Source organism: Pteropus alecto, unplaced genomic scaffold (assembly GCF_000325575.1).
Source record: "Pteropus alecto unplaced genomic scaffold, ASM32557v1 scaffold61, whole genome shotgun sequence".
NCBI classification, from domain to species: Eukaryota; Metazoa; Chordata; class Mammalia; order Chiroptera; family Pteropodidae; genus Pteropus; species Pteropus alecto.
Window position 1 is genome coordinate 415,165 of NW_006434835.1, and position 12,989 is coordinate 428,153.

Here is a 12,989-nt window from a genome sequence, read left to right on the forward strand (position 1 = left end):
GGGTGCGCGAGTGCGGAGGGGCGGGGGCCGCTCTGCCCGGGGCGGAGGCCCGTGTCAGGCCGCTGACCTCAGAGCTTTCCCTCCGCAGGTCGTGCACATGGGCTGGGTCAGCGAGAGGCTGGAAGAGGCCGGCCGCCGTCCACCCGTCTCACCCAAGTTCCTGGCCGTGAAGGGTCCCTCGCTCTACGTGTTCCGCACCCCCCCGGTAAGACACCCCGAGAACTCCTAGGCAGGGGTGCGGGGGCCGCTCTGCCCGGGGCAGAGGCCCGTGTCAGGCCGCTGACCTCACAGCTTTCCCTCCGCAGGTCGTGCACATGGGCTGGGTCAGCGAGAGGCTGGAAGAGGCCGGCCGCCGTCCACCCGTCTCACCCAAGTTCCTGGCCGTGAAGGGTCCCTCGCTCTACGTGTTCCGCACCCCCCCGGTAAGACACCCCGAGAACTCCCAGGCAGGGGTGCTAAGCTCGCTGCATGGCGGGGCGGGAAGCCGACCTGGCGTTTGGAAGGGGCTGTGCCATGGCCCGCTGTCCCCACACGGTGACGAGGGACCTGCTTAGGGACCTGGCTATTCTCCCTCTAGACCCATGAGTTGTCTAATCCATTCCCTTCTACCCGTTCAAACAGTCGTTAAGACAGCACAGCGCTGTCCTGCTTAAAAAATGGGCTGATTGGGAGGTGAGAATGCAGAAGGCCCCGTCGTAGCGTGTGATTTACGTGGTTGAAGAACCCACAAACATGCAAAACACGCAAAACACGCAAAACCCAAAACACGCAAAACACGCAAAACACAAAATAAACAAAACACGCAAAACACGCAAAACTCAAACTCACAAAACCCGGAAAACCCAAAACACGCAAAACCCACAAAACCCCAAACACTCAAAACATGCAAAACACAAAATACACAAAACACACAAAACACACAAAACCCAAAACCCTCAAAACACACAAACATGCAAAACACGCAAAACTCAAACCCACAAAACCCGCAAAACCCAAAACATGCAAAACACACAAAACCCCAAATACGCAAAACATGCAAAACACAAAATACACAAAACACGCAAAACCCAAAACACGCAAAACTCAAACCCACAAAACCCGCAAAACCCAAAACATGCAAAACACACAAAACCCACAAAACCCGCAAAACACACAAAACACAAAACACGCAAAACTCAAACCCACAAAACCTGCAAAACCCAAAACACGCAAAACACACAAAACCCCAAACACGCAAAACATGCAAAACACAAAATACACAAAACACACAAAACACACAAAACCCAAAACCCTCAAAACACACAAACATGCAAACTCCCTCGCAGTTTCCAAGTTTCGTTAAAAGAAACAGCCTGACTTAGTCTGGTCCATCATGTAAATTTAGTGCCGAATGCGACAGTCTGCGGTGCTGTTTTCCATTTCCCAGCGACACCGTTCTCCTCAAAGCGGGGGGTGGGGGGGGGTGCCTGCGTCATTTTTAGCGACACGATCACGGAACCGCAGGCAAACAGCAGACCTGGTACTTTCACGTTCCAAGAATTTGGATGCACGTTACAGACAGTGAATTTCGTTGAAGGGATGTCTAGGAGATACTTCTCTTTGTAAAAATGGGGTTGTTGGAGTCGCTGGAGCTTACTGCCATTGACAGTGAATGCCAGGATCTCCTGCCCGGGGGCGGGTGCTCTCCCACCGTGTGCATCTGCCACGTTCCCTTCACGCACCGTCCGTCGCGGGGCGTTCGGGCGCGTCCGTGCCTGGAGGACGTGAACGACGCCGTGACGAACACGGGTGCCGAGGGCTCCATTCCCTTTGCACAGAGGCCCAGAAGCGGGACGCCGAGCACAGGCTGGTTCTGTCCCGAGTCTTTTCGGGGAGCCTGCGCTGCACCATTCCACGCTCCCGGCGACGCTGAGCAGGGCGCCTTCTCCACGTCCTCACTGGCACTTGTCGCCTGTCGCTCTTGGGGGTGCTGGCTCGGTCAGGGCCTGGGTTGGGGTGTCCTGTCATCTTCACACTCCTCAGGCTGCAGACATTACATTTGTACAGCTTTGTGTCGATCACCTCAATAAAGTGATTCAAAAACTATTGAAGGGAAACTGAATTTCACATTCAGACACGCAGACGACGCATATTTTCATCGATAAGGAGATATTTTTCTTTTTAAAAATAAGCTTCGTACTGGGGAACGATTTTAGCTCGCGAGAAAGTCGCCCAGATGGGAGGGAGAGCTCCCGCGCGCCCTCCCGGGGCTCCCCGGGTGGAACCCCTCGCACGCTGTGGTGCGTTAGCTGGACCCGAACGACAAAGGGCAGCAGGGCACTGCGCACGCACCGCGGACGCCAGCGGACATCACTGTCCCCAACGTGGGACACCAAGGCCGCGGACTTGCTGACGCCAGGAGCTCCCTAAGGGTTTGCACGTGTAATCACTGACTCCTCCTCAAGACAGATGTAGTAATGTCCGCTAACGTTTGTCGCAAATGTAACGGTTTATGGTTTCATCTCACAAAGTAGCACTGCGAAGGAACTTGAAACGTAAAAATATGAAAATAACTGTGAAAAACCGTGATGGCCTCGGAGAGCTATGATTGATGAATCGAGTGGCCGTCAATAATCAATACCTGTTAAGCTCCCAGCAGAGGTGCCTCCCACGTCTCTGGTGCAGAAGGAACATCGCCTGCTGCCCTCGGCCCAGCGCCCGGCCCTCTGCAGCCCCCGCGTCCCGGACACCATGCGTGCAGGCCCCGTGCAGTGCTCAGGTCCCGTGTAGCGTGCAGGCCTGTGCAGTGTTCAGACCCCGTGCAGCGCTCAGGTCCCGTGCGGTCGGTGTTCCTTCTTGCCCCGTGTTCCGTTTTCCGTGCGTGAATTTCTCCACATACAGAGTTCTAAGTCATGAGAAACGCTTTCAGCGTGAACCACATTCTGCACCTGTGTGAAAAAAATACGATTCCACCCACTTCCCTTGGAAGTTTCAACTTCATGAGCAGAACTTCTCATTTTGGGGGGGACGGGGAGTCCCCAAATCATAACCATTTTTTCTGCAGTAGCAAGTCCTCATGTCAGTAATGCATATAAACACCTGGCACTGCCCCCCAACACCTGGCACTGCCCCCAACACCTGGCACTGCTGCTCGCACTCATCAGCACCTGCACTGCCGTGAGGCTCGGGGTCCACACTGTCCCACTGGTGACTCAGAGATGGATTCAAATGCAGACACATTGAATCAATTCACCACGTAACCGTTAAATTCTCCAGCTGCCGTGGTCCAGCCACGACAGGATCCAGGGGGCCCCGAAGGTGGGCAAGGCGTCGGCGCGGGAGACAGTCGACTACACAACTCAGAGGCGGTGTGACACTGTTCCATTTTATTGTGATTTGAGTACAACTTTTATACTTTCTATTTTGGCATTTGATTATACTTTGTTGTTAAGGTAGCAGGGAGTTAAATTTCTGTGGTTAGGCGAACAGAAAATCTTATAGAGTATATTATTATTAATGTTCATGATTAACTAGTACATTTTTCTCTCAATCATTAGAACAGAACTACCTGATGGAACAATCTAAACTTTAATTCTTATATCTATTACGTAAGATACAGTTTGATTTAAGTAAAGGTGATAGATGTATTCATAACAGCAAGCATTGGCTTGTGGGCAGACATTGTTCTTCTTTCTGCCTGAAGAAATCTTTTAAATGCTATTTGATTTATGCTATATCTAAAGTTCAAGCTGAACCTTTCTCATAGCTGTTCAAAAGTTTCCTTGGTGCAGTAATGAGGAAAATATTTATAAAAATCAGTTTTACAAAGCTGCTTTCATAAGCTAAGTTTCTGTTCCTTTGTTTTTAAGCACCAAGGAGATCCTGACCTAGCCAGCCTTTCTATGAAACTTAAACTACTATAAGGCACATGAATTCCATCTTTATTCACTATACGTATACTATCTTTATTATAAGCTCCTGTATAAGGCAAAGGAAGATCAGGTAATCTTTTCATACTATTAGCCCCCCTAGGTGGATACCAGAGTTTTCTATTTATCCACTAGGCCACAAAAGGAGGCCCTTCTATAATAGGCACAGGCTTATGAGTAGATTTCTTATCCTTTACTAATTTTTCTACTAACTGCGTGGGAACAGGAGTATAAACTGGTTCTAGTAATTCAGCTTGTTATAATTTATTCATAACATCTTTAAGAGGCGCGTCAAAAGGAATTTCTCTTAATAATTGTTCAAATAAAGGGTTTACGCATTCTGGACACGTCAGGGTGACTGGAGCTGATTCCATACGCAGGGAATTTACTATGTTTTCCTCAGAGCCAATTTTGAGGAAATCCATTTGTACAGCGTTTACACTTACTAGAATTTGTGCTACCCAAATTCCCCTATTAATAAGATCGTTCCTAAGAAACCAGTCATCCCTAAACACATGCCACGTCCTCGTTCTTGGCGATACATTCCTCGAAGCCTCTGTCCCCATCTCCGGACCTTGTCACGCAGTACGGTAGAAAGAGGACGTGGCACCCAGCCAGAGGCTCGCCGCTTTTCACGTATGCATCAAAGGTGTTTCCAGCTCTCAAGGTATAATTTACTAATAAAATTGCAGTTACTTAAAGTGTACGACGCGATGATTTGATGTGTGGAATGATCCCTACCATCAGTTAATTATCACAGCCATCAGCGCACATGGTCACCTTGGTGGCATTTCTTTTGGTGGGAAGGCTTAAGATTTACGCATGCGCTTTCTATCTTGCAGGTGAGCACGTGGGACTGGGTCCGAGCAGAAACAACCTATGACCTCTGTGAGGTGCTGTTTAAAGTTGACAAGGTAAGCACCCTTTGCACATCGACGCTTTCGTGTAAATAAGAGGTCCCTTTGGGTTTAAAGTGTGAGAAATATCGTTTACCACTGTCCCTTGAAATGTCAAATGGCACGAAAATCTAGGTCCGTTTCATCATCGTATCCTACAGGTTGTCATCAAGGCAGGTGGATGGGTGGTGGACGGATGGACGGACAGGTGAACGGTGTGCGTGTGTGCGCGTGCATGTGATGGGGACAGAGTGCTTTAGTCACTTCCGATGACGGTAAGATATCCCGGGAACTTCAGTCCACGGCTGTGGTGTTAATTCGGATGCAAATCTGTGTCCGAAAGCTTTCCTCACTGGACCCGGCCCGAGTTGGCCGGCCTGGCTCCCGGCTGCCCCGGCTGGAGGAGGAACGTTCCTTGGTAAAGGGACCAGGGCTCATCCGCCTCAGGCTTCGGGTGGCCCGCTTCGGTGGACCTTTCTGGAGCGCGTAGCGCAGTGCCACCGAGTCAGTCCTCCGTGTGCTCCTGTGGTGACCCCCTGCCGCGTGGTGGGCGCCCCGTGTCGGCGTTAGAGGCACGGGAACGGGGTGCCGATGTGCAGACCCCGCCGAGCTGAGCAAGCCCGGCAGCCATGGCCCTCGGCAGAGCCGGGTCCGCACGGCGGCTGAAGTGTCGGGCCCAAAACGACAGCTCTGGGGAGGAAGCGGCCACTCATTGTCACTAAGTGAGCTCGTCAACCGAGAGGCCGTGGCTGACCAGCCCCCCCGAGGAGCCTGGCTCCCATCCTGGGGATGGAGGCCGGCCGGGTCCTCGGGCCCGTGGGCATCCCCACGGTGGCTGGGGCCAGGCTTGCCGTGAGGCTTGGTCTCTGCCGTTGCTGCTCTGAGGGAACCGAGGCTCATAACCGCTACCCACAGAGGGTGACAGACTCACGGGCCACGCAACATCCCTGAGCCCTGGCCCAGCTGACCCACGAGTGCATGCGTGGGAGACGCCGCTGACAGCCGGCCCCTGCGGCTGGGGGCAGCAGCAGTTGCCCGCACTGGCTGATCACACACTGTGACAAACGTGCTCCCAAGTGATTATGAAATCACGAGCCAGCCGGGGCCGCGGCCGCCTGCTGCACACAGGCAGAAGATGACAGCGTGCTGAGCGGCCAGCGTTTCTGAGAAGCGTGGTGACCTCTCTGCGTTCAGTGTCCCGCCTGGGAGTCTTCACCTGGCGAACTGACAAGTTTTCATCTCCTTTTTGATATCGACAGTCGATTATCGACGTCGATCATTTTGCACATGTGAATTTAAGGTTATGGATAAGCATTTAATTCATTTTCCAAAAATCGAAAAAAATATATGATTGCCCTGAGAACTGGCACCTTTAGTGTAGATTTTTTTAAATGATTCTTTTCATAATTGTCATTTCAAAGTGTAGCCATTAATATTTAGTCCAGAAATAAAATTTTGTGGTTGTGGTTTTGTTTTTCTATGACAAGTTCTCCTCTCTAAAAATTACTATTTCCAATTCTAAAATTATGTGTTTTGTACTTCGACGGTCACCACAAAACAGATGAGAAATCGCATCTGTCGTGCCTGCTGCGGCGAGCCCGGGCTGGGCAGCCCACGGGGAAGGAAGACACGCGCTTCCTGTCACCCCTGAGGTCCCCTCTAGCATGTTTGCTAAGACCGCGCGCGCGCCTGGCAGAGGCCTCTGGTGCTGGCGCTGTCTTCGCCGGCGCCCACGGCAGGTGACCCCGCACGCCGGCCCCGCCCGAGGAGCCGCGCACCGGACCCTGAAGGCCGATGCTGTCTTCGCCGGCGCCCACGGCAGGTGACCCTGCACGCCGGCCCCACCCGAGGAGCCGCGCACCAGACCCTGAAGGCCGCGTGCCCTCCGTGCAGCGTGGCACCAGGTGGACCCGGCTCCGAGCCCGTCGAATCCTGTTCTCACTGTCAGAGACGCCGCCCTCGGGCATGTCTCTGGGGCGCCCGTGAGGCGCTTCCCGCGCGTGCTCCGGCGCGTTCTCTGGCGCGTGCTCCTGCCCCCTTTAAGGCGCGCTGCTGAACAGTCCCTCACTCACCATCTCTGCAGCAGGCCGGTGGCCGTCGAGTCTGCAGCCGCTCCGTGTGTGTCACGCAGACGCACGGTGATCTGCGTGCTCGGCACAGGGCCCGGGGGCATCTGGGGGAACAGCCGCAGACGATGCTGGCTGCGCTCCCCGCGCCTGTGGCACGCAGCTGGGGGAGGCCAGTTCTTGCTCTGGGAAAAACAGCATCTATGAAACCGGCCGAGTCTCTGCAGAGTCGCTGGGGTTGTTGGAAAAGCACCCTTTACGCCTCCTCTTCATTCCGAGCTCACAGCTCAGCTCACTGGTCTGCCATCCGGGGAGAGTCGTGACCGCTGCATGGCTCGGAGCTGACGCTCCTCACCAGCCCCAGGAACCCAATAGCAAACGTTCAGTGAACATCTGAAGAGCTATCGAAAGACCGTTGGGAAATAGTTAGAAATCTAATACGATCATATATTTAAGTGGTCTGTTAAAACTGTATTACAGATTTGTTAAACTGTGTGTGCACATGGACGTTGCATGGCAAGAAATATGAAAAACGAAATCGGATGATGAAAACAGTCACAATAGAATTATTTCTCTTTTATGTTTCCTGTATTGTTGCTGTAATTGTTTCTAAATAAATAAACAGACGCAAGGGAAAAACCCAGGGGATTTTTAAAAGCCGATCCTCGTATGTTTCTCAGAAAGCGCAGCTGGGTGGTCTCTGCTCTGGGCGGGGCAGCTGGAATGTTCTGTCCACGCAGTGTGATCACTGGCTCTGCCGGGCCGCGGACTGGCCGGACGCGAAGCTCACGCTCACTCAGCATGATGACCCAGCGAGCCTCATGGACCCGAGTCGTCATTAAGCAGACTGTGCGCCAGCCTGGGCGGAGGACAGTGAGCCACCGCTGCATCTGCGCCGTCGAAGCTCACGGCAGTCCCTTCTTTGTGGCCCCAGTTCAAGTTCAAAACTCGAGGCTCAGAGAGAAGTAAGTGGCTCAGGGCCAACAGCCAGTAACCGCCGTCTGTCTCAGGCCCGTTCCCTTCCTGTTGTGTTCACGGCCCCCTGGTGATGGCTGGTGACGAGACGGAAAATAGCCACTCAGCTGATATACACACTTGCCAACAGCCCTCCGGCGGGTGTCGGCCTTGACAGCTACGTTCAGTGGGTATAGACATCGTGTCTGAGAAGCCGGGGCAGTGACCAAGCCCTGCTGTTCTGGTTTGTGATGCGTGGTCCTGATTGCTAGGCAGTTTCTGTGTGTCCCAACCTGAGGCGAAGGCTCTGGGCTCCGAAATCTAGGTGCCGTCTGTCCCCTGGGTTCAGCGGGGACCAGGGACACAGGCGCTGCAAGCACATCTCTCTCTCACGCACACACGCACGCGCACACACCAACCACAAGGCGGCAGGTGTCTCAGCGCCGCACAGGGCGCACGGGCGGCTCGCTGCGTGCTGACTGACACGACCCCGCGGGGAGTGGCGTCCCGCAGCGCTGTCCCCAGGGCCCTCCTCCCGCCACGCCGGTGCCCAGAACGCGTAAGCAGCATGTTTCCAGTGAACCCACGTGCCCAGCGAAGTCCAGGCCGGGCAGGGGACCGGCTTTGGAGGCGGGTGTGAGCGGCCTCCAGCCCGCTGTGGCTGCGTGCTGGGCTCTGGTCACCCGCACGTCTTACCAAGCCATGCAACAGCGTGTCACCCTCTGTCACGCTCGCTCAAGCAGAGTCCACATCCCAGGCCAGCGCCTGCAGGGCCTGGCATGGGCTCGGCGTGTGCCTGTTGGGTGAGTGGACAGTCGGTGCTCGGGAGACTGACCTCAACCCGGGGGGAAGGGGGCGGCGAGCATGAAGCCCTTTTATCCAGGACAGCAGCCCTGGGACGTGACGAGCCTGGTAGCTCCTGGATCCCAGGCTGAGGGGACGTGCTCAGCTGTGGTGCCCGCCTTGTTTTCAACACTTGCCGGCTTTAGGTTAAATTTAAGCAGGAAAGTCTGATGACTCTTATCTTTGAGTTAAACATGGGAAAGGAAGTTGTCACCACCTGTGCCTTAGGCAAGAGGTCCTCACAGGTGATTAAGAGCGGGGAGCCACTTCCTTGCAGGTGTTTACAGCGGTTCCCTCCCCGGGGCCGGGTCTGGGAGGACCCCCGTGTCCAACGCGCTTTCTGTCCTGCTCCATTTTGCAGCTCCAGCTCGCTGGTGACTGCTGGTCGCAGGTGGACCTGGGCCTGGGTGTCCAGGACCTCGATGCCGAGGACGTGGGGCCTCACCGCTTCAGCATCACGGTCGGCCACGGCAGAAGCCGCTCCTTCGCCGTGGAGCTGGGTGGCGAGCTGGCCGAGTGGGAGGCAGCTTTCCAGAGAGCCACCTTCGCCGAAGTCCGGAGATCGGGGGTGAGTGGCCACAGCGTGCTGGGGACAGGCGCCGGGGGCCCGGGATGCAGGGGTTACAGTGCAGGTGACGATGCGCTTCCCAAGGGGGCTCTTTCAAAGCCGGGGTCCCGTCTGAGTCACCACGTCGCGGTGACCGCTCGGCTCTGTGCGCTGAGCAAGGACCAGGCGGTGTCCCGGGGAGGGTGGCCGTGTCCCTGTGCCGTTCGCGTGCAATGTGGGGAGGGGTACAGTGATTCTCAGGCGGGCCCCAGTGAGCGCCACGCGCCTGCTGGGTGACGGGAGTCCGCTGCGCAGTCACCTGGCCGTGCGGGACGGTCACTCGGGCTCCGCGGCCCAGGGCAGAGCAGCGGCTCCCCGCTCACGGGCCCAGCATGGGAGCTTCTGGATTCTCGTCTTCGGGTTGTCCAGACGCTCAGAGTGTCCTCATGCGCCGTGTTCTCGCAGAGCCGGGCGTCCCTCCACCTGCTTTCTGCCCCCTGAAATCCGCCGGTCCCTGTGGTGACGTCACACGCAGACGGCCAAACACCCCAACGTCGGGTGTTCGCAAGCCACCCGGAGCGGGGTGTCACCGTCTGGGGTCCGGTGGTTCCTGACGCTGTCGACCAGCTCACGTCAGAGGCAGCTTCCTGCACGTGTGGCCACGGGGGCCGAGGGGCCGTGCGTGCCGCCTCCAGTCCCTGGGACCTACTCAGGGGTCTCATGACCTTCAGCCGCTTAGGAACCAGCGACAGGCGAAGGTCGGGGAGGCAGCGCTGTGCCGGGCGGGCGTGGAGGAAGGGCCTCCGCCCCCAGGCCTGGGGCGCCGGGTCCCTCGCGGGTGACGGCGCAGGCGTGCGTGTGCATTCAGAGCTGGCAGCGTGTGGGGGGTGGTCCGGGGACAGCGTCACCATCACGTGTTGTCCCTGCACTGGGTGGAGCGGGGACGTGAAGGCTCCTGTTTAGGGAGCGGCCTTCTCGCCAGCCCCAGACTCGGTGTTCGCAGGGAAGCTGGGGTGTCGGGGCCCCTCACGCAGCACCAGGGCTCCCAGGGCCGAGGCCCCGCACTCCGCCAGGCCCCGTGGGCCGCCGCCCCACGTCGCCCTGGGCCGCGGAGCCCCTGCCTGGCCCTGGGCTTCCTAGTGGCAGGTTGGGGGGTGCCTTGGGTGAATCGGGTGGGCCTGAGTCCCGCTGGCCCGTCCCCCTCCATGAACTTGGACGGTGCTTCTCCGGAACAGCGTCGCATATTCTGTGGCGTGAGTGGGGAGGGGCACGTCACGGGCCATCACGAGCTTCAGGACCGTCACCGCCGCTCTGCCAGCCTTGTGCACGTCACACAGGTCATCTACCTTTTCAGCGGGTCTGAGATGCAGGCATTTCCTTCATCCTCCGGTTTCCCTAACGAAGAAAGCAGAGTCCAGGGCTTGGTGGCCTTCCCGTGGCCCCCAGAGGTTCTCCGTGGGGCGACCCTGCTCTGAGCTTCTTGCAGACCTGCTCCTTCTACTCAAAGGTGCCGCGTCTGTGACACAGACGGGGAAGCAGAGCCCAGGCCGTGCGGGGGCGTTTGGCGGGCCTCAGGCGGTAAGCGCTCCCCACCCAGGAGCACGCTGCGCCCTCCCTCCTCCTCCCGTCCCCCTCGTTTCGGTCACTTTTTCTCCTGTTCTTCAGGGCGATCGTATCCCAGCCCACAACGTCCAGTCGTAAGCCCGTGGACGTGCTGGTTCCCGTTACTGCGCATGGCCGGCCGTGGGCAGCTGGCCGTCCCGCACTCGCGGGCTGCTCGTCACGCGTCTGGTTTCTGAGGGGCCCCCCGGTGTCCCGTGGCTCTGACTTAAACCCGTGACAGCGATGGCTCGCACCGGGCACATGTCGCCCCTCAGGCAGCACGGTGCGGTTGCATCTGAGGACAGAGTGTCGGAAGCGCTGGCTTCGGTCCCAGACCCGAAGCCCCGAGGCCGGCGGACCCTCAGTAAAGTCGGTGGCAGAGTCTGGCCTCTGATCACGAGGCGGATGTCGGCAGCGGGGCTGGCTGTGTGCTCAGCTGCAGCCCTGCCCGTCAGCGGCGTGGCACGCGGCTGTGGCACCGTCCATGTCCCAATTCAGGCCGTTATGGCTCAACCATTTCTAACATCATTTCTGTAGGAAAACGTTTTCCAAAGTGTTAACATCTGACTGGCACGTGTACTTCTGGCCTGGTCATGGCTGCCTGTTCTAGGATTATCAAAAATACAATAAATGTTAATATAATAAGATACATCGGAAATGGCATGCTCTCCTGATTTATTGGATTCGATTTGACCTCAATAAACGTTGACCGTTCCAGACACCAGAAATGAGCATGTAAGTCTCTCTTTCGGTGACGTGAATACATTCCTATAATAGCAGTTCAGAGGTCCCCCTGAGGCACGCGTGCATGCCCTTCGTTGCTGGGATAACGGTGCCATCGCCATGCGTGTCATTGCTCGGTCTCAGATGACGGTAGCGTCTGCCTGTGAACTCACCTTGCATTGTTCATTAACTCACCAAACTCCTTCACGCGGAAACTGTCGATTCAAGAAAATGCTGCCACATGCTTTGGAACTCAAAACGATGCCAGTGTATGGAGAACGCGAGGCTTCAGGCCGGGCGCGCCGGCGTCTGGCCCGAGCGCTTTTTAATCGTGATCCTCCAGAGGTTCGCCAGACGAGACGTCTGTCCACAAAGCTCCTCAGGCACGACTCATTCCCCGCTTCCCTTCACAGCACGTCGCTCCGTGGAGGATCTGTTCATCCCGTCTTCAGGCCTCATGTCCCTGTGTGGCTTGCGCATCACCGAGACGGCCGCCAGAGTCAGGGACCAACGGCGCATCCCCTGCCGCTACCAATGTGCTTGTTTCTTAAAGTGAATCGAGCTCCCGCTGCTCCTTCAGGTGCCCTTTACCTCAAGGAACGCGTACGTCTACTTTCCAAAAAGGCGTGAGATATAGTCAAGGGGCACAAATCACAGATATGAAGCTGGAGTGGCCCCAGGAAGCCAGTTGCTAAGCTACGAGAGTCCCCAGGGCCACCACACAGAAGGAAGCGGGTCCCCTGGTTTGCAAAGGTGCTGCCGAGCTGCCAGCTCCTTCCGGGAGGGGGCAGGTGCTGCCCCCTAGCGTATTCCAGCACCTTCCTCCAGCGGGCCCTGGGCTCCCGCCGGCCTGAGCATGCCCACACCCTCAGGCCCGGGCGGCTGCGTCCGCTCCAGGCCTGGGCTGGGGCAACATGAAGAGCCTCTGTCCTTGGCTCCATCGTGTCCTTGGCCAGCCCCAGATCATGTACTAGCCGGTCGGTGGCTGGACCATGTGGCCTTGTGTCCCTGCAGCCCGGGAGAGTGGCCGTGGACAGAGCTGCACCTTGCGTCCAGCCCTCCTGGCCTGAGGAGCTGTCTGCAGACACGGCCAACTGTCCCCAGCACACTGTCCACCCCGATGGCTGGTACCTATGCACTCATGCTCCATCTGCCGGGCCCCGCTGCAGCCTGACGCAGCTGTCGTCCGTGTCTGTCACGGTCCCCTGTCCACGCCTACTCGTGTGCGTTTCCTGGGGGCACTGTAAACCGCCAGGTGGCAGGTTTCCCACAAGTGTCCGTGACCACCTGGGACTCGACGGTGACCTCGCTGGCGTGTCTTTAGCTGCTGGAACACAGAAGGCGAGCTGCCGGTGGGGAACGTGCTAGAACACGGAGCCATGCTCTCGCCGGAATTCCGCGTTAAAACGAGACCCGTCGGCCTCCACGCCGAGTACCTGAAGGTCTCGGA

At 57.0% G+C, this 12,989-nt stretch overlaps 1 protein-coding gene across 1 annotated transcript in view; it reads left to right on the plus strand.

Moving 5' to 3' along the window:
- SNTG2 (syntrophin gamma 2) overlaps positions 1-12,989 on the plus strand; it is a 91,655-nt gene that overhangs the window by 65,528 nt on the left and 13,138 nt on the right. The window contains 3 exon segments of the mRNA XM_015588122.1: positions 89-205; positions 4,751-4,822; positions 9,029-9,235. Of these exon segments, the coding sequence (XP_015443608.1) occupies positions 89-205; positions 4,751-4,822; positions 9,029-9,235 (396 nt within the window).